Raw genomic sequence first — 26,464 nt, 5'->3', positions numbered from 1 at the left:
ACCCTGCGACAGGTTACAGACGGGAACAGGAAGGTGGGGCCATGCTCAGGCTGATACTGAAGCTCAGACATTTCTGCACATCTAATCAAGAAACTTTGCTCTCTCAAATGTCATTAATGCTATTAACCCCTTCTTTGTTGCTCCTGAAAAGTTCTTCCTGAGCTGCCATAATTCCATGTACAGCCAATTTATATGAATTGTTACACTGAGTAAATAGGCAGCAAAGTATGTGCAATCGTTAGACATATTCAGCCAACTGGCAATTGTTGGTGGAGGAATGTGTAGGTTAGCTGACAGAAAACAGTGTTCATGGGGTCACATACCTCATATTTCTACACACTGATATTAACACAGCATAGTGTGTTCTTTATTTATACTACTATTCAATAGAAATTTTTCATAGGCACATTCAAGGAAAGCACTTGGGGTCTGGCATTACCTTTCTAAATTACATACTGACATCAACTCCTGCACCTTTTTCAAGGAAAACTTAGAATTTGGCTTTTTAAGAACAATTCCAGAGCAAAGGGCATTTTCAGGATTCATAACAAGGCCATGGAGAATTTTGTATCAGCTTTTTCTTCCTTGTTATTACAAAGTGATCATAATTGGAAAAGCTCCTGTACTATCCTCTCATCATGGTTTCTGCTACATGAGACCGCCTAAAGTTGACCAAATTTTAGTGACCTTACACAGAACAACACCATGGATGACTGGCACTGAATACAGGAGATACTGAAGGCAAACTTTCAGTAAAGGTCTCTCCAACCAGCATTCAGTGTTCTTCATTCCTGACCTTGCCCTTCTGGTTAAAAAAAAAAAGATTTCCGAGGAGTGCACCAATTCTTGTCAAAGTCTTTAAATTTTATCTCCTAAATGCAAACACCCATTCTAGGTTAGATAACGTATTGTACATTATCTCTGAAAAGAGCTGGAAAATGAAATTGGCCAACACTAATTATCTTACATCCTGTCTAAATGCTAGTTGAATCTAGCACTGCATATAATGATTCCCATACAAAACCTGACAACTTCAGAAAGTAGTTTTGAAAAACAAGTGGCAGTGAACTAAATGGTAAGTAGAGGAGGAACACAGACAACTTAATCTCTTTCAACTTAGTAAATCTTATGATTTTATCAAACCATTTTGAAGATACTTAATAGTGTGTGTTAAGTCTGTACTGCACAAAACTTTACTTAGCATTCAGTGAACCACATTAGGCAGAATAAGGAGGACAACTTCAATAAAAAATGATCCCCTGTGGGTGAAACGGTACCTCCTTATGCTAGTTTGGTGCCTGCACACATCTCTGCCTCATGGAATAGTACCCTGTGACGACTTATGCACACTCATTCTAGGATTTTGAAATGAAGATGTATTTTGATCACTGCAGCTATTGTGAAGAAAAATTATTTTCACTCTATAAGTACTAATCTGATATATACAAGTATATGTTAATGTACACAGGTTTCATTGTGGTGACAAAAAGCATAACAAATAGAAAATCTCTATTCCAAAAGAGAGAAAAGATGATTTTTTTTTTCCCCTCTTACAACCAGCGTCCATGTCCTTGCTGAGTAAAATGGCTATTTTCATGAAACTATGCATTGAGTTTTTACATGGAATTCCATCCCATATCCCAGAAACCTTTAAAGCTTCAGTCTTTCTTTCCTCAGATTAATGGCTTGAACTAACTTTTGTAATTTAGAAAGTGATTCCATTACATTCTGAGACCATTTGGCATTAAATAGTAATCACCTCACAGCCTCTCTTGTATCCTAGATGGATGAATTAGAGGATGTATCATAGGAATACTGGCCTCCCATTGAATTATTTCTGGGGTCAGCAGAGCTATAATCAGGTGTCACAAAGAGGGAGCTACTGGTTCAATAATGTTTTTTACATCACATCTCAAAAGCAGTGTAAGAAGTAAAAGCAAATTAAACATACTGAATTAAAAGTGGTATTTAATTGGGTCTCATCCATTCATAGAACTTTCTAAAGATTTAGAAACTCCCAGAGGTTTGAGCCAGACTTTGCTAGCTATTTTCTTAAGAAAAACTGGTTACTGTCATGAGTGGCAGTAAGAGTTAGGCTGCCTTCCTGCACTCTTCAAACACAAACTTAGAAACAAACTCCAATACAGCTCCACTCCCAGTTTAGTGGTATTTTTAAAATTACCTTAGGAATTATTTCTTAAAGGGAAACAGGCTGTTCAGATACTGGCCTCTTGTTTTTTTGGTTTTGGTTTTGTTTTTTTTTAAACTGAGCTTAGGGCTACACAAATCAGATGTGATCCCCCAAAGATACTGCTATGAAATACCCCTGACAGCAAAGACCAGAACAAGAGCATTGACTCACCTCCCTGTATTACTTTGCTAAGCTAAATATAGATGACTGGACAAATTCCAATCTGCTTAGAAACTATGATGGAAATTAAACTTTAATTTGTACATCTAGTAGACATAGGGATGATGCATGGAAATGCACTATCAGAAGTGGTTAGGTCCTGTGGTATGACGTGAAAAGACCCAAAACAAAAAGGGTGATTTCCTGATTTTTCTGAAAGCTCAAGCTATGATCTGCTCCATGAGACTCCAAACTAAAACTAGCTAAAATTTAACAGAAGCAATGCAAGTCTTCTCTGTTTAACAGAAACCACAGGTCTGAGCTGTGGTTGTAATTTTGACAGCTTGCTTGTACCACCATCAACTGAGAAGTAAATAGTAATCTTCACCTTTATGTAAACTTTAAGAGCTTCCCACACTTCAGCTTCTGTGGGATAAAAAGGCATTAATGTCAGAGAATAATTGGATTCTAGCCATTGCCGGTTCTCAGAAAGCTGGAAGGGACATAAGGGAGATTTTAAGCCTCCATGCAGCAGTTCCTTCACTGGGATAAATAGTCTTTCATCTTGTTAACCTTCTTTCATTGTGATCTAGTTACATAAACTTTGCTGCAATTACATCCATGTCACCTGTACACAGTGAGGATTCAGTAGATGAACAGAAGGAATTCAACTGAAGCTCTCATACTGTATATTTTGAGTTTATGAGTCTGAAATACTGCTTTGGTTCAAATCAGTAGGTTGTGAGAGATTTTCTAAAATGGCAGCTTTCAATGACTGTTTAAAATAATGAAGGAACCATGGGTGAGAATTTGATTTTACCAGTCTGGACCAGCTGCTTACACCAACAGAACTAACCACAGGTTTGCAATCGCAAGTTTTCACGAAAAGAATCATCAAGTCTCTTCTTAAAGCAATAGAACATAAAGACTTTAGGAACTTTGATTAGTTAATCAAATCAGCATTTCTACCTGCTTTAACAGGAGCATGTTCACACAACACATTATTTCTAGCAAAATTATTCAACAAGCCACACACCCTGTTAACTCTGCAAATGGCATTATACACACACCTACTAAAATAAAATCTGGTAGCTACAAATGCACCACTAAAAATAACTTCCTATCTCCTCCCCACTCGTTACCTGGGCAAGGAGCAGTCACAAACGTCTGTGTTGCTTTTGTTCCACTAGTGTGGCTGTATCGGACAATAACCAAAATGTTTCCTGAGCTGCATCAAAGCTCAGATTTTATTTTTTTTCATTAATAGCCTTTTTGCTGATCTGTTGGTATCTGGATCCACAAATTCAAAAAATGAAGAGCAGTATCAGTCTAATGATCACAGAAATAGTTTCTTCTGCACAGTTGGTAAGGTTTTTCAATAAATGTTGGTTTGCCAACTCCAGCATGTTCTGTTTGGGACATCTCAGATGTGAGACCTTTCTATCTAGTTTTATTCCTGCCTGCAGTCCTGTCAGACTGCCTGTCAGATTAGATTTATGACTTTTGGACCAAGCCAGAATTTATAAAAAATAGTTTTATTTTGCTGCTACAAACTAAAGGGACCAGAGAAGGATATGAAAAGATGGGTGATGTATCCAGTGGGAGAATTCAGCAAAATATATGTTTTCTGTGACATTTTGGATAAGGCAATATTGCACTTCCAAGTGTCAAAGCAGAGGGATTTACAGCCATTGGGATGATGAAAACCTGAATAAATTTTCTTTAAAGATAAATAAAGAAGACTATAGCTTGTATATTTTCCTCAAAAGCACACGTCAACATTCATACACTGCAAGGGTTGACCAAACTGAATGTGAAATCCAGAGTGTGGGCTAGGGACAGCAGTGGTAATATTCACAGTGACTAAGAAAGAAAAAAGGAAATATAAGGCTGGCTTGTTCTTTTTTTTCCATGTTGAACTTAAATGACTAGTTACATGAAGTTAGACGATGAAAGAAATCTAAGATTTTCATTTTAACATGAACAGAGAAATCTACACTACAGTCATCTGTGAGATATTGCCATAAGGATTGTAGATGGAAATGCATTTGCAAATCCCATTGTTCAGGGACAAAATATAGGGAGAACGATTAAGAGTGTAGAGTTTACTGAGTAAGTCCAATAGAACTCTCTTCTGTTTTACTAAGGTTTTGTTCCCTTCACTTTCTTACAGCCAGCTCACAGTTGCCCTGCAGCATCCCAAGAGCTCTCTCTGCCCTGCTCTGAGCATAGCTGCACCCTGCTATAATTAACAAAAAAATTCAAATTAGACAATATTAAAAAATTATCAAATTTCCTTCCTTCTGTTTTGGGTTGGTTTATTTTTCTGCCAGGTAGACCCATCAAAATCTTATCTGCATTGTTTATTGAGTCTGAAAGATTTTGCTGCTGATAAAAGACACACTCACCCCTCAGACTATCAGTGTCTGCTTTGGTTGTGCTGTTGCTCCCTGGATTGGCCGGGGGCTGAAAGTGACATCAGTCTATGGGGGTTTAGATCTAATGCTCCCGTGTGCGTCAGGTAATCCAATTGAGTCCTTGTAAGCCGACGGACCCAGAGATTTATACTGAGCCACTTCCTAAAAGCTGACTCTCATTACCTGGCAAGTGAACTACCAGAAAAAAAAATAAAAAAGAAATAAAGAAAGAAAGAAAAAAAAAAGGAAGGAGTGTAAACAGCCTTAGCAGACATGACGTTGCCCTCAACTTCAAACCAGGAGCTGCTAGTCTTGGCTTGCAAGTAAGAGAAGGAACCTCACTGTTTACTTGCTTAGCCACTTGCCAGACCACACAGTGCTTAGTTACAAGATACAAACAAAGCAATAGAAAGAAAGGAAGAAAGGGGGAAAGAAAGAGAGAAGACAGAAGGTAAGAAAGAGAGAAAAAACCAAGAAACAGAAGTCCAGTTAAGACCTGAATATGTTTAATATTATATTTACAACTAATATGGTCTAAACAATCATTATTGGGCAAAAATATAGAAGATTACAGACTATTCTGGATGCGGCATCTGTCCAACTTGTACAGGTAGGTTCTTACGTATTTCTCTTAATCTCATTATCAATTAAATAAGTATTAAATCACTCATCTTCTTGGCTTTTTAGAGCAGTATCTAATATTTACCCTGTTGTTTGAGGTTTTTACATTAAACCTCATTTCGTTTCTCTTAAATCATTAGCTAATTCTGATTAGAAAGCTGCTTGTTTGTATGAGAAATGATAATATAGAGCTGACTGGATTGTCACCCAGAATGTCCGTGCTCAGTCCCTCCTGCCTTCTTTGGGAGTTAGAAACATTGACCTACAACAGAATTGCACTGTTAAAAAATCAGGGGATCTCAGCATAGTCTTGTTTTCTATTGAAAGCAAAGAAGTAGAAGGCACTAAAGTATTCCTGCTCTTATGGCAGGGATAAATCTTCATTTGCATAACACAGTTGACATGATTTTGGTAAACATGTTTGAGTACATTATTTTTTCATGGATTTGTACTAAGTACTATTATTTTGGAAAGAGCACTGATCTCCAAACAGCAGAAAGATTGCCAGTGATTACAACCTGCGACTAAAGACTCTCAATTAAGAAAATGCTTTCCCAATTTCTTCTCTACTGCTTTCCAATGTTTTTAGCAAGTCCCTACATTACAGTTTGCAGTTTCTAAAATGCAATCAACCTCATTTTATGGAAGTTTTGGCATAGGCTTCATAATCATTACTGATCTAGAAATTTATAGATATAGATTCCAGAGGTATACAAATACTGATAATTTACTATTTACATCTAAAGTGTATTATTAATGGGAAACTGCATCATCCTCAATGATGTGGTAAAATAAGAGACTGAGTCCTCATGTAACAGAACCAGGCAGCATCAGAATGAAGATTAGAAGCTTAGAAGAAAGATATTCATCTCTCCTCTGCAAGCAAAGGTGTAACTGTGGCACTGTCAGAGCTCAAGAACTAGCTTTAACAATAAGCAAACCACAGCAGCATTGACTACAATAGGATTAGCTGTGAGAAGCTATGGAGAGACTTCGGGAAGGATGGACAACATAAGCTAAAATCTTAGCTCTTCATCTTTCATTCAGGACTGCATTTTTCTTTGATAGCTGAAGAAGCTGGTATCCAGCCTGCTCAGGTCCTTTTACCTGAGTTGTGGTGCTACCTATTAACCTCAGCATCAGCATATCATATGACCCTTCATTTCCTGTTCTTATGTCTGGCACAAGGCTACTTCATTTCAGAGAATTACATAATGCCTTAGAAAGGACATAAATCAATAAATATAAAAGAGAAACATTACCATGGTGCTTGAGTTCTACTGTCCTATTTCTGGCACTGCAGCAGCAGAGAGCATAGCTTTGAAGCTTCAATCTTTGAAGTGCTAGAATAATGTAGATAATGTATTAGAAGAATTAGATTTAGTTCTGGGCTACCAGCCTGGTCTACTCTCATGTAGAACGAGCTTTTATGAAAGATGCATGAAAATAAACAAAGCAGCAGTACGTAAGAAGTAGTAGCTGTCTATCATAGATATTCTATGAGGTCCTTGGCATTTGGCATCAGCCAGGGCAGAGGACATATAAACTTTGCAAGAACGAACATAGCACCACTTTCTTTTGATTGCAGTTATCCAGTGATGTGTTTTAAGGCACTTCTATTGAAAGAATACCTACTTGCAAACTGACTGCAGACGGTGTAATATTTTCCTCTGAAATTCATTGGTAGGTTCCTTTTGAAGTAGGGAGGAAACAGGCATTTGACCCTTTAAGTCTGATTTTGTAGGATGCTGGGTTTTTCTAAATTTTCTTTTGGTATCAATAACATTTTGTGTCTCTAAGGAACAATGTCCATAGGTCTTGTAATAAAGTCAAACTTTTAGCACCCTTACCATCCAGCTCATGAAATTTCCTATAGAGAGGCACATAACTACACTATTCAGGAGCTAGATTTCAACTCTCTCCTTCAAAGATTAGATTGTCTAGAGACTGGCCCACCTCATATGAAGCTTATGATTTCCTAGAAAAGAAATCTCTGTAGCAGTGAAATTTTATCCACTGTGCTGAATAAATTTTAACACTCTGGTTAATTCTCCTATTGATTTAAGCACATGCTTCTAGAAAGGAAATAAAATAATTTACAATAGAGTGTGCAAAAATACCCTATAACAAAGGCTGTTTCACTTCAGCTACAATTTCTGGGACACAATCTTTCTAAGGAAAGGTTATGCTTTAGCAACAAGGCAACTCCCTTATTGACTTGTCATTGTTTGCAGATTTGGCTCTTCCTGTACTTCATTTGAACAGAAGTTTTTATCAGCATTTTAAGTGTTTATTCCAATTATAAACCCACACATTTCAGACAGTTCAATTTCATACTTAATGAGATTCATCTCTCTGGTATGAAGAATATATAGTGCATTCTCTCCAAAATTACAACAAGTTTACAGTGAGAGTAAAAAAATTGCATTTTGAATATATGCAAATAAATGAGGTTATGATGTAAATTAATTTTAAACTATAATTTTAAAAAAAGTGCTCTTTTCAGTCTTTTCAAACCTTTCATATAAATTCAAATTATAAATTATTAAAATTTGTTGTCATTTGATGGACAAGCAGTAGGTTGTATTTAAGTAAGGAATTAGAAAATATTCAGCTTTTTTATCCAGTTGCTATGCATATGTATCCATCTAAAAATCATAAAATCATGAATGATAGTATGTATCCAGAACCCTTTAAATATATCAAAGGGTTACTGGATTTGGCCCAACATGTATTATACACAGAAGAGGCTCTCAGAGTTCAATGTTGACATTTAAGAAAGTCTAAAGTACACAAGGCAGGCACCTTCTATTCCCAAAGTCTTTCCCTTTTCATTTCTCTAAAATATGCATACATTTATGATTGAGATACTAAAGATATTACATTTATTTTCAATACAGTTTTTTCTATATTTCCTCTAAAATTATCAGTAACAATTTGGTGATAGCAACAACCAATTGAATTACCTTATTTCAATTTGAACAATATTTAAATATATTTTAAAAATTTACTTGGGTTTTCAATTTTACATGTTCTAGATGAATATTGCCTGTAAAGCAAAACATTTAGTTGTCATTTCTTAGTAAATTTTTCCTATATTTTTATGACTTCGATTTTCCTTATGGAAGAACACTGTTCTTCAAGAACAGAATACAACCTGAAGTATTAAATCAGAACAATCATCAACATAATAGATGTAATCAGACCCTATTCAAAGCTCGAGATTACAGGCTGATGTGATCATCTTCTTTCCTCTTGCATGTTACAGTTTTGTGGGTTGTTATGAATCAGATGAAACACAAAAAAGATTTAGAGTTGAAATTTGCAGTCTGTCACAGCTTTCATTGATTCTCCAGAATCTTCTAACTGCCTAGTCCTAAATATCTGGGAGACCAACATCTCTCAAAATCTCAGTACAGTATTCGAATTTACAGGATTTGAGTTTGGTTTTTTTTAGTGATTGGGGTTTTTTTAAGAAGCAAAACATGAAGCCTTGATCAACAAAGAATTGTGATCCTCATGTGAAAACTGTTCATTCAAGAATATTTCCGTTTAGACACTGTTTTGTGGCAAAATTATTTCACTGATCCCAAGCAGTCTGTGGAGACACAGAATCAGTTTAATACATATGTGCTACGGAATAATCCTGAGTCTTTATAAAAAGCAAGTCATATCTTCCCATTATTATCTATATCAAACATTTAATCTGTATGCACACTGGGATAATTTTAAATTTCAAAATTTGTCTACATGCATTTTTATAACTATATGATCTTTAAGGGCATAAAGGAAATCAGTTAAGTACTTCCCTGGAGATACCTCCTACTGAAGGGAGGTTCATGCCAAATGCTGTACCTGCCATCATGACTCAGAGGAGTCAGAGGCAGTGAGATTGATGCATCATTCCTTCTCTATTGATGACTACAAGAAAGACTCAGTAGTTCATACATTCTGTAAATTTGCTTTGAAATTACCACAGATTATTTCAAAACTATAGACATTTTTATCCTATTTTTAATTCACCTAATTTTGTATTCCAAATTTGACTTATTATGAAGCCAGTCTTGAGATAGGCTGCAAGAACTTTTCTTAGTGTATTTGGAATAGCTGATACTAAACAATGATTTTTCTTCTCTTACTGAGGTATTATTTGTGTTTTGATTTACATCTCTTCCTCCATGAATTTTTAGCCCCTTTTGATGAAGTTTCTGAACTTCTGTGTCATAAAAATGTAAAGATACAAATTTATCCCCGCCCTTAAACATAAGGCACTTCAAAGCAATGTGTTACTGTCAGTTATTAATCTTTGATGGGGAGAATCACAAAAAACAAGAGATAAGATAGCCAGACTAAATTTATCTTGGTCAAGGTCCTCACCTGGGTCTGGTCAGAAATTACATTACTTGATGCACAATTAACCCAATGTCCAGCACTCAGGTCAAGTAAAAGGATGCTGACTAAGACCACATTTTCCTTTTTACTTTTCATTTTAAAAGATCTTTCAGAATTTGCCAATCTCTCTTGTTAATCTGTTTCTGTGGACCCCTTTTCAGTAGTTAAAATCAGTTTATTAGCCCTCCAACATGCTAGAAAAGTGTCACTTCAAGTTCCCGTGCTTCCTGGTCTTGAGAGCAGATTGCTTGAAGTCTTGCTGACCAGCACCTGAGGTCCTGTGGCTAATTCCCTTCTTTCAGAAAGTTTTCTTTTCCCTTCTGAATCTTGCTGCCACTAATACAAGAAATTCTGCCTTTGGCTATCCTGAAAATTGAGCTCCCTTGGGTTTGGTCATTTTTTTACAGAAGGTGCTTTTAGACTATCAGGTAGCACCTGAGTTCTAAAAGGGACTGCTAACATAGCTAAGAAATTAGAGTATAACAGATGAGAGGGATAGAAGAGTAAGAAAATACTGTGTCTAGAGAAAGATGCCTAAAGACCATCCTTTTATAGACTTGCCTGCAGTTTAGCAGTGTGTCCTTCAATGCCACACTAGCAGAAGCAATTCCATGTCTTTAAACTTGCCCTTGAAAATGACTGATGGATACTCAGGCATTGTGGGTAAATTAAGCAAAATCAGTATTAGCCAACTCCATACATGTTTTAGTGTAGTGGGTTTATGCCAGCTTCCATGCACTGTTATGAGCAGAGAACTTTTCCTGGATATAGGGGTGCAAATGGAAGAAGTTACACCCCAAATCCTCCTCACTTTTCTGTCAGTACAGTCTTTTAGTGAGGTTAGTGGCCAGTGTTAGCAACCTCCCAGGTCTTCCAGAGCAATTACTTAAGTGGCCCCTCTCTGGCTCACTCTTGTCAAAACCAATCTAATAGAGGGGCTGTGATGGACATATATGTCCCAACTATAAGTAGGCCTTCCCAGACAGAATTGTTTACAAAATTTGCATTTATTTACACCTTCCAGCTAATTAGGAGTTGGTTAAGTTTACAGATAGGTATTTTGCAATATATACACACAGAGCAATGAAGCAGAACTGGAAGTTCAGTCAGACAAAAGACAAGACCTCTGCATGAACAGCTTCTAGGCAATAAAAATTGAAAGGCCTTTCTGATTTGACAGAGGCGTTTCCAGTTCACAGAATGCTTGATTCCTACCAAGGTCAATCCTTTGTTGTTATTGTAATTACTGTTGTGTTTATACACAAACTATTCTGCCAAAGTTCTCATTTCCAGTTGTTCTTTAGGATATCCAGATGGGACAAATCTGTTCTTTCTTCATGCCTTTACAAGTAGACCAGAAACAAACTTGACTTCGTATTTTTGAAAATTAAATGTGATTTCTTCTTCCTCATCCTCTTCTTCACTGGTGTGCCCTATGATCTCTTTTCATATTTTTTCACCATCATCCAGATAACGGATTGGCTTTCATGCCATGAAACTTATTGTACAGCTGAACCTACTCCCCAGTAAATTCCCTCTAATAAGTAGGCATGGAAAGGGCTGTCATGTAGGCAGAAATCTAGCTGATCCATTCCTCTTGAGGATATTTAATATACTTGACTGTGTTTGATGAGGGAAGATCTGTTTTCCTACAAAAGTAATAGTTTTTAGCTCTTTTGCTTTCTTTACACAGTAAACAAAATAGCAAAAGTAAAGATGAAGACTGACCAAAGCAAAGTTGCTCCTTTACATTTTACTAAATAAGACTCTCAAATCCAATAAAATGACCTTGGTATATGAAGCTATTAATGCACAATTCTTGCTAAGTGTCAAGTTCAGATGTAAAACTGCAGTTCATTTACTTTCATGATAAATTCAATTTCTTTCATTGACTCCAGTTTTCAGTGGATGAAAATTTACACATATGATAAAAAAGTAATAAAATTGAATTATTCAGAAAAAAATGTGATAAAGAGGTGGATATTGCTGGCAAAATAATGGTTTATCCTCATCCCAATGCAACCTTTCATATCTATGCAAGAAGAGCAGTGAAAAATTTGTTGACTTTAGAGAGCCCACATAATGAATAAATGTGTTGCAAAGATTAGAACAGGGAGGATATTTTAGGCTAATTTGTATGGTACTATCTTCTTCCATAGACATCAGCAAAATCAGCCTTTGACCTCAAAACACGAATTGGCACTGGAAGCTCTGCTACTTTTTCCAGTCACAAAAACTTTAACCTCTATATCCTGGCCAAACTCCAAAGTGGGTGATTACATTCTGCTGCTCTAATTTTCCCCTGCAGGCTCAATCAGATCCAGCATAATTTCTTGATATGTAGTGTTACTGAAAAAAAAAGTCTCTATTTGCAAAGTTGCAAATGTCAATTTGCAATAATAATGTCAAAATATTGTCAATTTTTCCTTCTTGCCTCCTCATTTGTCTGCCTTATGAGTTGTAGGTTTCTTGAAGGCCTGAATTGTTTGGTTCTGGATCACAGGTTTTACTAAACTGAGGGACATGAACATGGCCTGTGCTACAATGATAACAGTATTTTCCATCACTTTTACTCATAATACACATAGTGTAGCCTGGCTATAGTTTGTTCCCCAAACACTCACCCAGTTAGATTTTTTGTTAAATATCACATCATGTTGGTCTTGAAAATCAAAAATACAGCCTGAAGATACAGGGAATTCTGAATGTGTTTAAAAACCAGTTGCCAATTTGCTTGTAAAATATCACATTGCTTAACTCCACATTGCTTTAAAGCAATAATTTGCTAAAGAGACTTTGATTACCATGGCCATACAATCTAATATTTTTTAAAGAAGTTTACTCATAATTGATAGCAGAATTCATTTAATTCATATTTAGTATTGATCTGAGACATTACTTTTACTCTTAGAAAAAAACATTCACAAAAAAAGTTAAGGATCTCTGCTGATTTCACTTTGGTTCTATAAAGCTGTAACACTTGTACTTTGGGTAGTTGCTGACTGAGTAACTTAAAATAGTGAAAAATATCAGCACTGAGATCACTTGGCATAAGCATTCCTATCTAAAACAGAGGATGCATTGCTCCTTCCCCCAGCACAGTCTCAAATAAAACATCACTAAATGCAATCTGGTGGATTACCTGTATGGAGAAGCCACACAGATTCTGCTCTGGGGATGTGAATTGATTGCTTTGTCCCACTACCACAGGGTTAAGTGAAATGCTATCACAGTAATTTATTATTAAGAGAAACGGTGATGGCTTAGATTAAGAAGATTTGTCTGTCTCTTCTAATTAAGGTTAGGTTTGTAAGAAGCTTTACTGCCCTTTGAAGCTACATAGACTAAAATTAGGACTCTGGTTCCGTTTAAAATGTCACTAGGTTGGTCTGTAATCCTGTAGTGGCTGCAACAAGAGCTCATTCTTCCTATGTTGTGATTCCTTGTTTGCAAGCTAGTGAGCCAGGACAAGACCCCACGAAGCAAAGTCTGAGCAGTCTATTAATCAACAACAAGTTGGTCCTACAGGACACTGTAATGCTCTTGCAGTGACCCCTTGAAGACTCCACAATGAATGGGAAGCTGGCAAAGCAATCAGACACAAAGAGTTCTATTGCAGGCAGAGAGCAAATGGGGGCAGTAAGCAGGCTGTGTACAGAGAGTGAAGAAGTTTGGGAGGGGCAGGATCTGTTCCCTCAGGCTGTGAGTGAACTCATTTTACAGTGGTGTTTACAATCCTATAAGAGACAATAGCATCCCAGGCTATAGTGTCCTCGCTGGTCTACAGACAATGTCAAAGCTCAAATCAGTAAATGGATCACTTCTAACTTTTCTCACTATTCCCCTATTTACACAGCATCAAATGAACCTGTGGGGCTGATACAGGAGAGTAATAGCAAAAGCTGTTGAAAAATTTTGTAGGAAATTTGAAGCTCACATTCGGTTTTCCTTACTGATGTTGTAGACTTAGGGCAGCTCTGACTAAATTAATAAATTACAGAAAAGTAAAACTCATTGGATGGAAAGATCAGACGCATTTATGAAGAGCAAAGACTTCTCTGAGAATACTTAGCATGACAAAAGATTTGAAGGAAAAGCAGCCATGATGCTTCAAGTCACAAGTCAGTTTCTGGTTGGCTGGGATTATGAAAATACTTTTCCAGTAGGCAAGACATGAAATGATGATTTACTGTAGCGTGCCTTTGTCTAAACAATCTGATGCTGTGTTGCAACTGAGAGAAAACAGGGTGCGTGGACCCAAATTCTTCTGTGGTAGGCCAGGTCTTATGTACCTGTCAGGTAGGACAGTGTGCTGGGAGCCACTAAATTGCTATTCAGCAGTTCAAAAGAAGAGTAATATTTTAACTTGGTTTGGTGAAATGAAGCGGGTTTATATGTATATTGGAAGGGACAAACTGCAAGCACTGAGTCTCAGATATGTGAGCAAGAATATCTCTCATCAGTGAATTCAGTAAGTCCACCAGTCATTGATCAATCTGCTGAGCAATGAATGAAATTTAATTGCTCTGTTGCACTGTTCATAAAATTTTCATGTTAGAAAGCATATCTTTTGCATTGTCTTCTTTTTTTTCTTAGATAAATCCTGTCATGTTTTTATAGACAGGAACATCCAATTAAGAAGCAAAATCAATCACCTGTCATTCAAATACTCACCCACAAAATCTAAACAGCACATATTCATGAAGGACCTCCTGAATAAAAACTATTTGCTCCACAGAATCCTAAGACTGGTTTCAAATGATGAGTCAAAGGGCTCAAAAATATTACAGGAAGTCACTTAGATCAGTCCCCTTTATTTACTTAGATTAAGACAGGGATAAACAATACCTACCTATACTGTACAAAAAAAAAGCAGGATGGTTCACAAAGTATTTCTTACTGTGAGAGAAGGGTACAGCTATAATCAGTAGGGCTTCTCTTGAGAAACTTAGTCTACTTTAGTGTGTCCAAAACCCAGTATCTACTGCAGCAGGCATGAGCAGTTCCTGTGTGACATTGGCCGAGGTCCTGTGGGCAAAAGGAAGCCCTCTGGAGGAAGAAGAAATATGGGCACTCCTGTACCTGTCCACAATGCATCTTCTGGAGGATCTTCACAAAGGTGAGGTGAAAAGTATCTTTTTCTAGAATTCTTACTGTTGGAAATTAATTCTTGAGTTATTTTAATTCTTTTGAGTTTGTTTGTTTGTGGGGGTGGGGTAGAGACAAAAAAACCTAATGTCACTAACAGCTGATATATTACACTATACAGCTAATATATACACTAACATATTGCTAACAAAAGTAAGAAATCTTTCAGCGCTGCTGGGATTACATGCAGATTGCTCTGCCTACATAGAAGGTTTTCACACAGTTTTGTCTTTTTTTTTTTTCAAATTAACCATCAGGTAGTAATTAATCTAAGTACAACTACATGCAGACAGAATAGTCCTTAAAGTCTGAATTACATGCACCCAGAGAAAGTGCAGTGCCAGCTAGGCTCATGTCCTTCATGGTCTGATAGAGGACAGGCAAATGCACATGGCTCTCCATTCAGCTAGTAAGAGACTTTTATCCTTGATGGTAATAATGTGACTCATCATTATGATGATTGCTTGCCAAGCAGGCCAGCTTGAGAGAGCACAACTGAGGAACAAGAGAGCATAGCTGAGCAGCCTGTCACATTTTGAGAACTGTTTATGTGAATGGGTATTCCTTTTGAGGGGAGAATGGATGACACGTGTTCTTACCTCATGAGCATGTAGAATCAAAATACAGAATACTGAAAACAAGTGATGTGTAACTTCTACTATAGCTGGAGGAGTGAAAATTCATTACCAGCTAGTTTTTAATGGCCTGGAACACTACAGAAGGTTGACTATACCTTCAGTTCTCTATTAACTAGTGTAACAAAGGGACAGAATAGCCCAGGAAATACAAGCACCAGAAATGTGCAAAGGAGTGAAGCACAGAGATACCTACCTGGATAGGTTCAGCACAGATCCATCTATTGACTCTGTGCCAGACACTAAACTGACACTATGCTCTTCTGATTGCTGACTTAACCAAAAAAAAAAAAAAGATATTATCAGCCTATGTTCCCTATGCTGCACCAGATAAATTTAGGGTATCAGAACATGAAAACTAAACCAAGAAGTAGGGATGTACAACCAAGATGGACTATAGACTAAGTGTAAGGCTCCTAAAACTTGTCTTTAGAGAGCACAGGTCAGAAGTGGTGCCAAGCTGGGGTCATTCTGAAGCTGAATCCACAGTGCTCCCGTTTCTTGGAGCACAGGGAAGGTTACCTGCCTCTGCATAGCATCCTCCTAGTTGAGTAAGGCATATCTGACTCCACATCTCTTAATTACAGCTATATTGCTTCTGGAATCACCATCTTTTCAAGGGTAATACTACCATATTTGCTGTGCTGTGCATGATGCAATAAACTGTGCAATAAACAGATCTCATGATGGTCAGCACCACTTGCTATAAAATATTCCTGGTGTGCTGGGGCATTGCCAGGTTAGGCAGGAATTCCACTTGTTGGCTGGCCAGCACTACAGAAGGCCAGGTATTCTCCACTACAAGCTGGCTGGCTGCTGCTAAAACAGACAAGCTTCCCAGCATGTGTGACTTTTATTTGCATACAACACTACAGAAAACATAGAAGGAGCAAAAGAGAATGATAGGTGAAGGTAACCATGGTCAGAGAGCCCAGTGATCACCAGGCAAGGCCACAGTGACAAGGCAAGTCTGAAAGTCAGTCTGTGGGTCAGGACCAATAAGATCCCCAGTCAGGCAAGTCATTCTGGGTACATCTCCAGTGAAGAGTTTGGGTAAGCAGCTGAGAAGCCAGAAATATGATTTTCTGAGAGCAGTGAATTCAACACTAAGATCTCCACTATCTACTTCAACATTTTTCAGACCCTGCCATCTGTGTGATTTGCCCATGGTCAGTACTACTGTCTGCTGAAGGAAATTTGTTCTTCCAAAATAATGCATCTCAGACAGAAGCCGCCCCTTTCAGTCCACCAGAATTGCTCCATCGCCCAAGTAAAAACCAGCACTTTGGACTAACAAAGGTGAGGTATATTGCAAAGTGCATCTTGACAGCACCTCACGAAGACAGGCTTGTGGGTTTTAATGCAACATACCAGGCACCCACTGTCACATCCATTAAACTAATCAAATTAGGCTATAGTTAGGAAGATTTACATGTATCTTGCAGCTTTTGCCATTGGATTAGCATGCATGTCAACATAAAAATCAATTTTGAACATCAGTCCCACAGGCCTGCAGAAATGCATTATTTGTAAAGGCCCACAGAAAGGAAGAATATTTCTATGAAATGGTGTTCAAGCAGATATTGTAATTGTAATCCCAGAAGCAGCAGGACTGCAGTATCTGTACAATCAGAGGGTAGAAGCAGTCCCAGGAAGTCAGAAATATGTTCAGCTTTGTTAACAATTTATTTTTCTTCTCTTTGACAAATGAGTCTCTCTGGAAAGACAATAGATACAATGTTCAGGCACCTAAAAGTTTTAAATACCACTCAGACCACATCCTCCCCTTAGGCAGAACACAGTATTTTCAGATTCCCACATAACTGACCAGTTAGACACTAGGCAGAAAAATGAAGCTGTGGAAGAGGCAGCCTTATTCTAGTAATTATTTTCCTGCATATAACAGCTAGGCAGTCCCACAGGTAGGGGAGAATTTTAATCAGCAGTGGGAGAGATTCAAAATTAAGAAAGGAATTCAAATTTCTTTCCCTTCTCTTGGCATCCTTGAACCTAGGGCAGCCTGGCTCAGCCCTTCAAGCCAAACAGTACTAATACTGCCAAGACGATTTTTTGCCTTTTCTTTGATATACCTTTTATATAACTTTTATGTATCCTCAGTATTCTTAGCATGCACACTTGGAATTCCTTAAGTCTGATAACTTAGTGTAGTCCTATTCTGTTAGCCAGGAGGCCAAGCATCCTGAAGGCATCATAGTAGGAGGCTGAAAAACCTGACGCTATCTCGGGAAACCAACATCCTCTCTAGAACATATCCTGTAAATTAGAGATTTGGCCCATCCAGAGGGGAGTTCTTTGGATGGGGGAATATCACACTATTCATCCAGGCCTCCCATTGGGGCATCCTTGTTAGATATACTAATTTTTAAGGTCTATAAATTATATACACGATCTATTGAGTCTATGCATTGTGGTGCATCCCACCTTGGTGAAGTGGTGCACCAGAGGATCCTTATTAAATACCGAGGTAAAACCTCCTATCCCTTAACTGTGTCTGGCTCTCAATTTTTTTAAGACCAGGAAAAAGCATCACTAACTGCATGCAACCTAGTACATAAGCTAAGAGTCACTATTTTACTTTTAGATACATTTAGTCCAGCTTTTTTAAAAAAATAATCTGTGTGACTTCTGCCATTTTGAGACCAAAGACACGAAAAGATGGTGTGTCTAGTATGAGGCTTTTTTGTACTAAGTATTGATTTCACACAGGGTTTCCTTGTCTGTTTTGACAGATGCTGGTGTATTCCTTAGGAATGACCCTCTATTGGTCAGCAGATTACCAGGTTCCTCCAAACCAGGCCAGTAACACAAAAATCTTTGTTTTCTTTTATTCTGGGAGGTTCAAAGAATGAGAGACATAGTCTGAAGTACCACTGAGAGGGGCTTTGTGTTTTGGACCACTACAAAAGAATTTAAGAGCTTGTGTCAAGGTCTAAGCTTCACCAAAATATCAGTTCACACAAATCAGGGAATTTAGTTGGAGCTCATCTTTCCTTTCCTTTCCTTTCCTTTCCTTTCCTTTCCTTTCCTTTCCTTTCCTTTCCTTTCCTTTCCTTTCCTTTCCTTTCCTTTCCTTTCCTTTCCTTTCCTTTCCTTTCCTTTCCTTTCCTTTCCTTTCCTTTCCTTTCCTTTCCTTTCCTTTCCTTTCCTTTCCTTTCCTTTCCTTTCCTTTCCTTTCCTTTCCTTTCCTTTCCTTTCCCTTTCCCTTTCCCTTTCCCTTTCCCTTTCCCTTTCCCTTTCCCTTTCCCTTTCCCTTTCCCTTTCCCTTTCTTCAAAAACTAGAATTGTTCTTATTAAGATGAATTGTACCTTGATTTTAAGAGTGATTATTTACGCCAAGACAATTAGGAACAAGATACCCAGGGAAGTGGTTGAATCCATCCCTGGAGGTATTTAAAAGATGTGTAGTTCTGGCACTTAGGGACATGATCCAGTGGTGGACTGGCCAGTGTTAGGTTTATGATAGTACTCAAATGATATTAAAGGTCTTTTTTCAACCTAAATTAATCTATGATTCCATTATTTTAAGATAGTCAGAACTCAAACAAAAACATCATGTTGGCATGATTGTGGTGCTGGGCACATTTATGTGCTTTTTCAAAAATGGGGTGGAAGAATAAAACTAAATAACTTCCCTTATTTCTATGCAAATTTTATCAGTATCTCTGCTAGCTGAAATTATAAATTTCTTGCTTACCCAGAATCCTTTCAAAGACTTGTAACATACTTTTTGCTTCATTTCTATATTGGTACTTTTGGTTGCTTGTTCTCAATTTGGATAGCACAGGCTTCTAGTAGATTTAACCTCCCTTTCACATTCTAAGAGAAAAAGCTGTATAAGCTAAATGGCCTTAAAACATAAGTATCTGGTCTCTATGACAACAGTTTTGGCTGGTATAACTCCTCACCTTTTTGAAGCTAATGCTACCACATATCTTACTTCCATGAATCTTTGATTCACAGTCTAATTAACAAAACTCTTGAGCAAACTGAACTGTCTGTCACCAAGAAGCCCCTAATTGGGCTGACGAGCATTCTTGGGGATGTCAATTCCCTCCAAAGCTATCCTGGATGTCACTAGAGGTTCATTCAGTGCTGTTATGTTGCTTGTCTGGAATTTTCCCAAAGTCTAAAGGAATTCAGTGCATGTTTCTCACCCAGAGTGAAAGGCTTACAGAAATTCCTGGTCCCAGTTTATACAGGATTTCAGTCCCCTGAGAGATGTCATTTAACAGCTGCTCTATTTTGACTCAGTCCCTCCAGCTGAGTGACCAACTACATACACTCTTGCTGACACTGTGTGAAGACCTGCCACATAGAAGACTTCCTCCTGAATCCATTCTGGAAGCATGTGAAGCACATCAGAAGGAATCTGCTTCCTTACCAGCAAAATTCTACATAAAGAAAATGGTTCAGTTTGCAGTGGGAAGTGCCAGCGAGGTAAGTACTGCTCTCATACTCCAATCATCTCCTTTTCTGTGGTGAGAGAGGTACACAGCAACACGGGACACAGGTGAGTGATCGCCAAAATTAATGTTTGTATGGATTAAGGAAGTGAGATTGGGTTCTAAACTTCTAGGCAGGAAATTGCTTGGGCATGTGTACAAGCAAATAAAGCAATGAAGCCGTTTCACACACCACTTCTACACTCCTGAAGTGATCGAGCTTTTGTACTTACAGTATCTTAATTTTTTAGTTAGTACTGAAGCAGTCATAACCTTCACAGAGACCTCATATTGGCCAAAGTAAAGGACTTTACATAACAGTAAAGATTTCTCCATTGCCATTCTGGTTTCAGACTTTCTTCATGAAATTCAAAGAAATCTCATTTACATTATGTTAGGAAATTAAATCATTGTCCTTAAGTGGAACTGAATATTTGCTGTGCAATCAAGCCTGACCACATGAGGTCTTTAATAAATGAGCACATAAGTTTTTTCTAAATTTCAAATATTAAAAACCATCTTTGTTGATGAGCTGACTGATAACGGAAGAAAATACACCAGAATTTTTTTGTTTTCAACCAGTATTCATTTAGATTCTGAGAATAATTTTCCCCTTGCACTCTTTCTTACTCTGCTACTGTAACAGAGGGTGCCCCCTCTTCAACTTAGCTAGGATAAGAGCATAGAGCCAACATACTCAGTCCTGCTTTGTGTTCATCTGAGAAAATGAAGTTGCTACTACAAAGCAAATCAGCAGCCTCTGACAGCCAGAGGGCAAGGATCACTTCACTAAGAGAGTCTGAAGTTCACATATCATATGACAGTGACTTTCAATATTTCTGCCTTCTAGACAGAGCAGGTGCTCACTGAAGACAGCACAGCCTCTCAGCTGAACAGAAGCCATGTGATAAGGAAAAGACTGCACGAAAAGGCATCGGACACCTCAACACTGTCATCCCAGATGAATTTTCACCAAGGTAAAGAAAGGTTGATAATCTGAACTCTCTAATAAGGATACAGACAGCCTTTTCTGTGTTTTTCCCAAGGTAGATGGATTGTTTAATTTCATGCTGTAGTGATTACGTGTAGTGTTGGATAGAACAGTTATTGCTTTACATATAAATTACTTTGTAATGGAAAGACTCAGAGGCAAGTAAGTGAGGTTTCTTTTCTGTATTTCCACAAAGGACAGTAGTCTCAGGGCTTATCATTGAAGCAATGATAAAAATCAGCTTGCACAGATTTGACTCTTTGCATAAAACCTGTGCATATAAAACTCCTCTACTTTCAAAACTGCTTTTGTACCTTTTGCACTCCATATATTTTTGAAGGTGGGATTCTGTGAGGTTATCCTCCTGCAATTAAGGAATATATATTAATCTTTCCTATTTGATTACTCAAGCAAAGATTTGTGGTTTCTTTTTTGATTTTAATTTTCTATTCAGATGTTTTATAAATTCACACATGAATTGCTGGAGTGATTTCAAGACAAAGCCAAACCCTGCTCACTATATAAATAAACCAGTATATACCAATTTTAAATTTCATTTGACTAAGAACAAGATTTATTATCCCTCAGAGTAATTCTGTAACTGTATCTTTTTTCTGGTGTCTACTCTGTAGTGTTCACTTTGACAGAGATGTCTGATTTTGGGGAAAGAGGAAAGCTGGCCTAAGCTATACATTACTTTTTTGGGTATGCTCAACATAAGGCATATGAGCAATACCTTTCTTATTCAGCAAATCACACACATGCTTCGTGAAATCAGCTAGAATTAAATACATCTTAAATAAACTTAAATACATCTGGAACATTTCTATTTGGCATTATTTCTTATAAGAAAAGGGGATTCTTTGGGAAACATACAGACAAACTACCCCTCAATCCACATTGGTTCACTTACTCAAGAACTGAGCTTGTAGATTCACACTTGCAAAAGTAGGTAGAAATTCTGCTCCTGCCAAAAGGGATGGCCCCATCTTCAATCCCAGATTAGCCACAAATTCCTGCCAGTTTCCTTACACTCTTTCTAGGGATTATGTATCTGGTGTGATCTCTGTGTTTGCCAGTGATTCAGGTCACCCGACTTACATTTCCCAAAGGACTTCAATGAATTAGGGTGTCAATTGCATTGAAAATGTGTGAACCACACTTTACAAGACAGCATTCCTTTTCTTCCGATTTTTTCAATTAAAAATTATACTTCAGAGAATCTGTAAAAGCACAAGAGAATTTAAACATAGTAAAGTCAGTGTGCAACAAAAATATGTACATCCTAATGAATCAGGATGAACCCTTAATGGAATTTCTGCATCTGACTCTGGTAGTGGATTCTGTCTGGGCACTGTCCACGCTGCACACAGAAATAAGAAGTTATCGCTCCAGGTTTTGGACCTCAGAGTACAAGGAATAAGAACTTTGCAGGTTATCTGCACTTTGCAACCTTTCAGTTAAACATGTAGAGCAGAATTAATGTATTGGATTTGTTTTATATGGAATAGTAGAGAACTGTGAAAACCAATTTTGCTTAGAATAAGATTATGAAAGTAATAGAATAAAGCTGCCAAGCTGTCCTCAGTTTCTAAGGAATTGGAGTCAGGGTTAGAAGACAGAAGGATGAGGACTATATAAAAATTAGCTGACCCAAATATTATTTACATTAACATGCAAATACAATTACTTATAATCAAAGTTTATGATTCACCACATTTCCTTTCTGTTTCCAGACAAAGGGCCCAGATTAATGAACTATAGTCAGTCAACAGAAGATTACAGGCAACTCTCTGTGGATTATAGTGACTCTAATAGTATTTCTGAAAGTACATCTTTGATACTGTCTAACCGAGGACACAGGAGAGGTAAGATTTTTATAAAATATTAAGTTTGTGAATTATGTATTCCTCTCTTTTGTCCCTTGAAGTGTGGGATGTACCAAGTGATAGATACTCCCATACAACTTGTGATTTTGTGACTTGGGAGGTATATTTGTCCAAAGTTGTAGAGAAGGAAGATACTTTTTTATTAGATTCTTTTTCACTTGTCCTACAGTAAAGCTGTATATTCCCTGGCTGCCATGTAGCCCCATCATCTCTTCCTTGCTTCATGTCCCCTTTTCCAGGTAGACCTGTGCAGCAAATCACAAAGCCTGACATTATGGTTTTAGCACATGGGGTCTTGACACAGAAAAGGTGGGACTTCCCCACAGATGCATATGGTGGGCAATGTCAAGATGTCAGCTCTGAAATCAGCTGAATCTATAAAAAAAACCTAAGAGTAAGTGTTCTATGAGGACATAATTCAGAGAGAAATTAAGCACATCCTGGGAAAAAAAACCATCATGTCATAGCCTCAGCCTTAATCCCTCAGCCCAAGGATGAGGAAAGTGAGGTTACTCGTGTTAATGCTCTCCTCCTGCAAGGCTTTTCTGAAGCTCCAGAATTGCAACCAAACCCAGCAGCAATAAAAACGTGAGACTACAGCTGCTCCCTGAGTGACACTTTGTGTCAGTCACATACACAGTCACACACAGTGAAGGTAAACTCAGAGCAGAAGTCTATTTTGTAAGCAGTTTGAAAAACATTTTGGTCATAAACTTGGCAAAGGCTCATCCCAGTGACTTCGTGCATATCTGTCTCCACTGAAACACTAGTAGCTGTTCATACTCAGGATTTTGTAAGACAGGATTCTAAAAATACATGAGTAAACAGAGAATGTGAGAACTTGTTTGTCACAGGCATTCTTTCATGAAAGAATATGTTTGTTAAAAAAGCATTCTTCTCTGAGAAGAAACATTACCATCTAGTAGAGCACCATCATCACAGGAGATCAATATCTCTGTCAAGACTATACATTATATATAGTAAATCTACATCATCAACTTTTTTGAAGAATATATGTTAATTTAATGTCAGGTGTGTGTTGGATTTGTGATCAAAGCATGGCAGTCTGGCCACTGAAAGTAGTCAAGTTGTCCCACTGCTGTAACAGCTGATATAGAAAGGTTAAGGGGAATTTTCTGTGCTTGTCAAAATATATTTATACAATTATATGAAAACCACAGTGCAAGCAGAGAATTTTGCGAGGTTTTCTCATTAAAAAGCATGTTGTTTCAGAACACAGGTTTGAATCTCAACTTTGGTAACTAGCTTATCTCAAATCTCACATTTTGTCACTACCATCTGCAGCTTGAAAAATCCCCACATGTTTATGCTTATTTTAGCAATGCGACTGTAGATTTTCTAGGTTTTAAAATTGCAGTCGGTTGGTTGGTACACTAGAATTCAGTGTCACGTTTTCATGTTGGATTTCAGAGTGAAGTCTCAGGGTGTAGTGCATGAATGTTTTATCTAAATGATTGATTGCTTCCACACAGCTTATCTTACCACCTCTATCATCCTACTTATGTAATAGTTTGATATTAAATTCTTCAAATAAGATCAATTAAATGATCCAAGTGAAGAAAAATTTAACCTCACCTTTTCCTAAAGATTTCAAATATCTCTGCTGATATCTCTGCTGAAACATTCATAGAGCTGCCATGTGCATAACCCTCCCTGGTTCTGCCTCTAAATTTCAACCTTCTTGTATTTGGACAAAGCACACCTGTCCACTCTGTAGCAACAAAGATGATTTCAGGTGACAAACAATGCAATCCTTATTTGCTAAGGACCCACAAACCATCCACTACTCCTACCATGTTTTTATGATGCAAAAACATTCACAATATATTTAACATAGTAAGTAACCAGTGGAATAGATACAAGCATTTTCATTTCATTGGTTTTATATTCTACTCTGATTAAGCCAGAGAAGTTTCATGGTTTTTTTCCACCCATTTTATGCCTGAAAATAGAAGAACAAAAATTTGGCATATTTTCTGAAGAGAAAAAGCTGTTTCACAAATGACCCCCATACAGATGGAAATGACAGCCATTGTACCTACACAGCTGTTTTCCAAATTACATTCATATAAAGGGTTATGAAAAGGAAGTAACAGTAACTAGGGAACTGGGAATACTGCTGGTGTAGTATTCATTAACCTTATTAAATACCCATTTATCATGTCCAAGCAAGGACACAAGAGAGGAAGTTGCCAGTCTAAATTTCTTCCCTGTTATAATTGTCCCAACATCTGATGCTGAGTGCTGCTACTATCACTTGAATTTTGAAATTTCCTTTATTTATTGCAGGAAGAGTTCCAGAGACACACAGATCATGCGACACCACACTTAGTGGGTCAAGGACACAAAGTAGCTACAAACTCTTCATAAACAGGTAAGCTCGATTCAGATTTTTACAAGAGGGAAGATGTTTTACAACCAAGTGAAGCCAGCAATTAGTGTGGCAATGCCAGTATCAGAAAATGCCTGAATTGCCATCTGAGCCCTTTTTGGTAATAGATACTATTTATATAGAATAAATAACTTAATAAATACATAATATTCTATTATGTAGAATAAATAAATAATGCTCACATAGGCTTGGTTAGGTTCCAAGTGGAACAGTCCAAAAGCTCTAGTGAAATACAACTTGGGCCCTGAACAATCCATACAAATCAAGCAAATTCAGGATTTCCACATTTACTCTGTAGCACTGTGTCCTGCCAGATGCCACAGGCCTCCCAGAACAGCTGCCCCCAGCTGTGTCTCCAGCAGGCAGGGAAGCAGCACTAGCCCTCTGTGACTGAAACAACTGGAATCTGTTCCACAGAGACTGTGAAAGGATGGATTTGATTATATTTTCTAACTTTAATAATTATATAACTTTTTGAAGGGGAAAATCTGTTGAAAAGGTACGAATAGTCATTGCTTTCCCCATCAAGGCATTCTGTCAGAGTCCTTATTTGTCTACATTCATATTTTGGATGTGGTCTTGCCTTGTCACATTAAAGTGCTGTCATACCTTAAGTGTTCTGGAGTGATTATGTCAGACCATGTATATAATGCATAATTTTCATTTGCATTTCCACCTCACAGCTTAGATTGATTTTCCTCACTTGTGTCAGTCATATCCAGCCCTGCACTGCCACTTTACTGGAGAGTTACAGGTAATCCAGGGACACAAACAGTAAAGACCTCTGCTCTGTCATGAGGATTAGCCTCGTTTCAGCCATGGCATGGACAGTAGCCCTGTAGACATTGGCAAAGAAAACTGAGAATTGTACAACTGATACCAACTCCTTTTCAAAAGCCAGGGTAACACCACTGCTGCCAAACAAGAGTTTTCTAGACTATGTGCTAGCACAGTGCAGCTATAACCATGGGTGTTTCCAAACAAAGAAGAGATGTAAGTACTGTCAGCCTCTAGGCAGCACAAAGACCAGAATCCCATAGTTAAGCACCATGTAATCCCTACAGACATCCCATTTAAACTGGGTTCTTGACCCAGTTAAACAGGAGTTTCTTCTTTTAACCATGACACAAGTAATTCAGGCCCAC

The 26,464-nt window shown here is 37.7% G+C and overlaps 2 protein-coding genes across 3 annotated transcripts in view; one reads left to right on the top strand and one right to left on the bottom strand.

The window, feature by feature from the left end:
• Window positions 1-26,464, bottom strand: part of MAPK8 (mitogen-activated protein kinase 8) — a 242,209-nt gene that overhangs the window by 44,419 nt on the left and 171,326 nt on the right. The window lies entirely within an intron of this gene.
• The window catches only part of FRMPD2 (FERM and PDZ domain containing 2), a 54,527-nt gene continuing 47,935 nt past the window's right edge, over window positions 19,873-26,464 (top strand). Inside the window, exons 1-4 of the mRNA XM_014875418.2 lie at window positions 19,873-20,021; window positions 20,877-21,003; window positions 22,754-22,885; window positions 25,217-25,301. Coding sequence (XP_014730904.2) covers window positions 19,989-20,021; window positions 20,877-21,003; window positions 22,754-22,885; window positions 25,217-25,301 — 377 coding nt within the window. The 5' untranslated portion in view covers window positions 19,873-19,988. The remainder of the gene's footprint in view (window positions 20,022-20,876; window positions 21,004-22,753; window positions 22,886-25,216; window positions 25,302-26,464) is intronic.

Source organism: Sturnus vulgaris, chromosome 8 (assembly GCF_052056855.1).
Source record: "Sturnus vulgaris isolate bStuVul1 chromosome 8, bStuVul1.hap1, whole genome shotgun sequence".
Taxonomy (NCBI): Eukaryota; Metazoa; Chordata; class Aves; order Passeriformes; family Sturnidae; genus Sturnus; species Sturnus vulgaris.
Note: the sequence above shows the minus strand (reverse complement) of the source record. Positions and strands in the feature narration are given on the sequence as shown.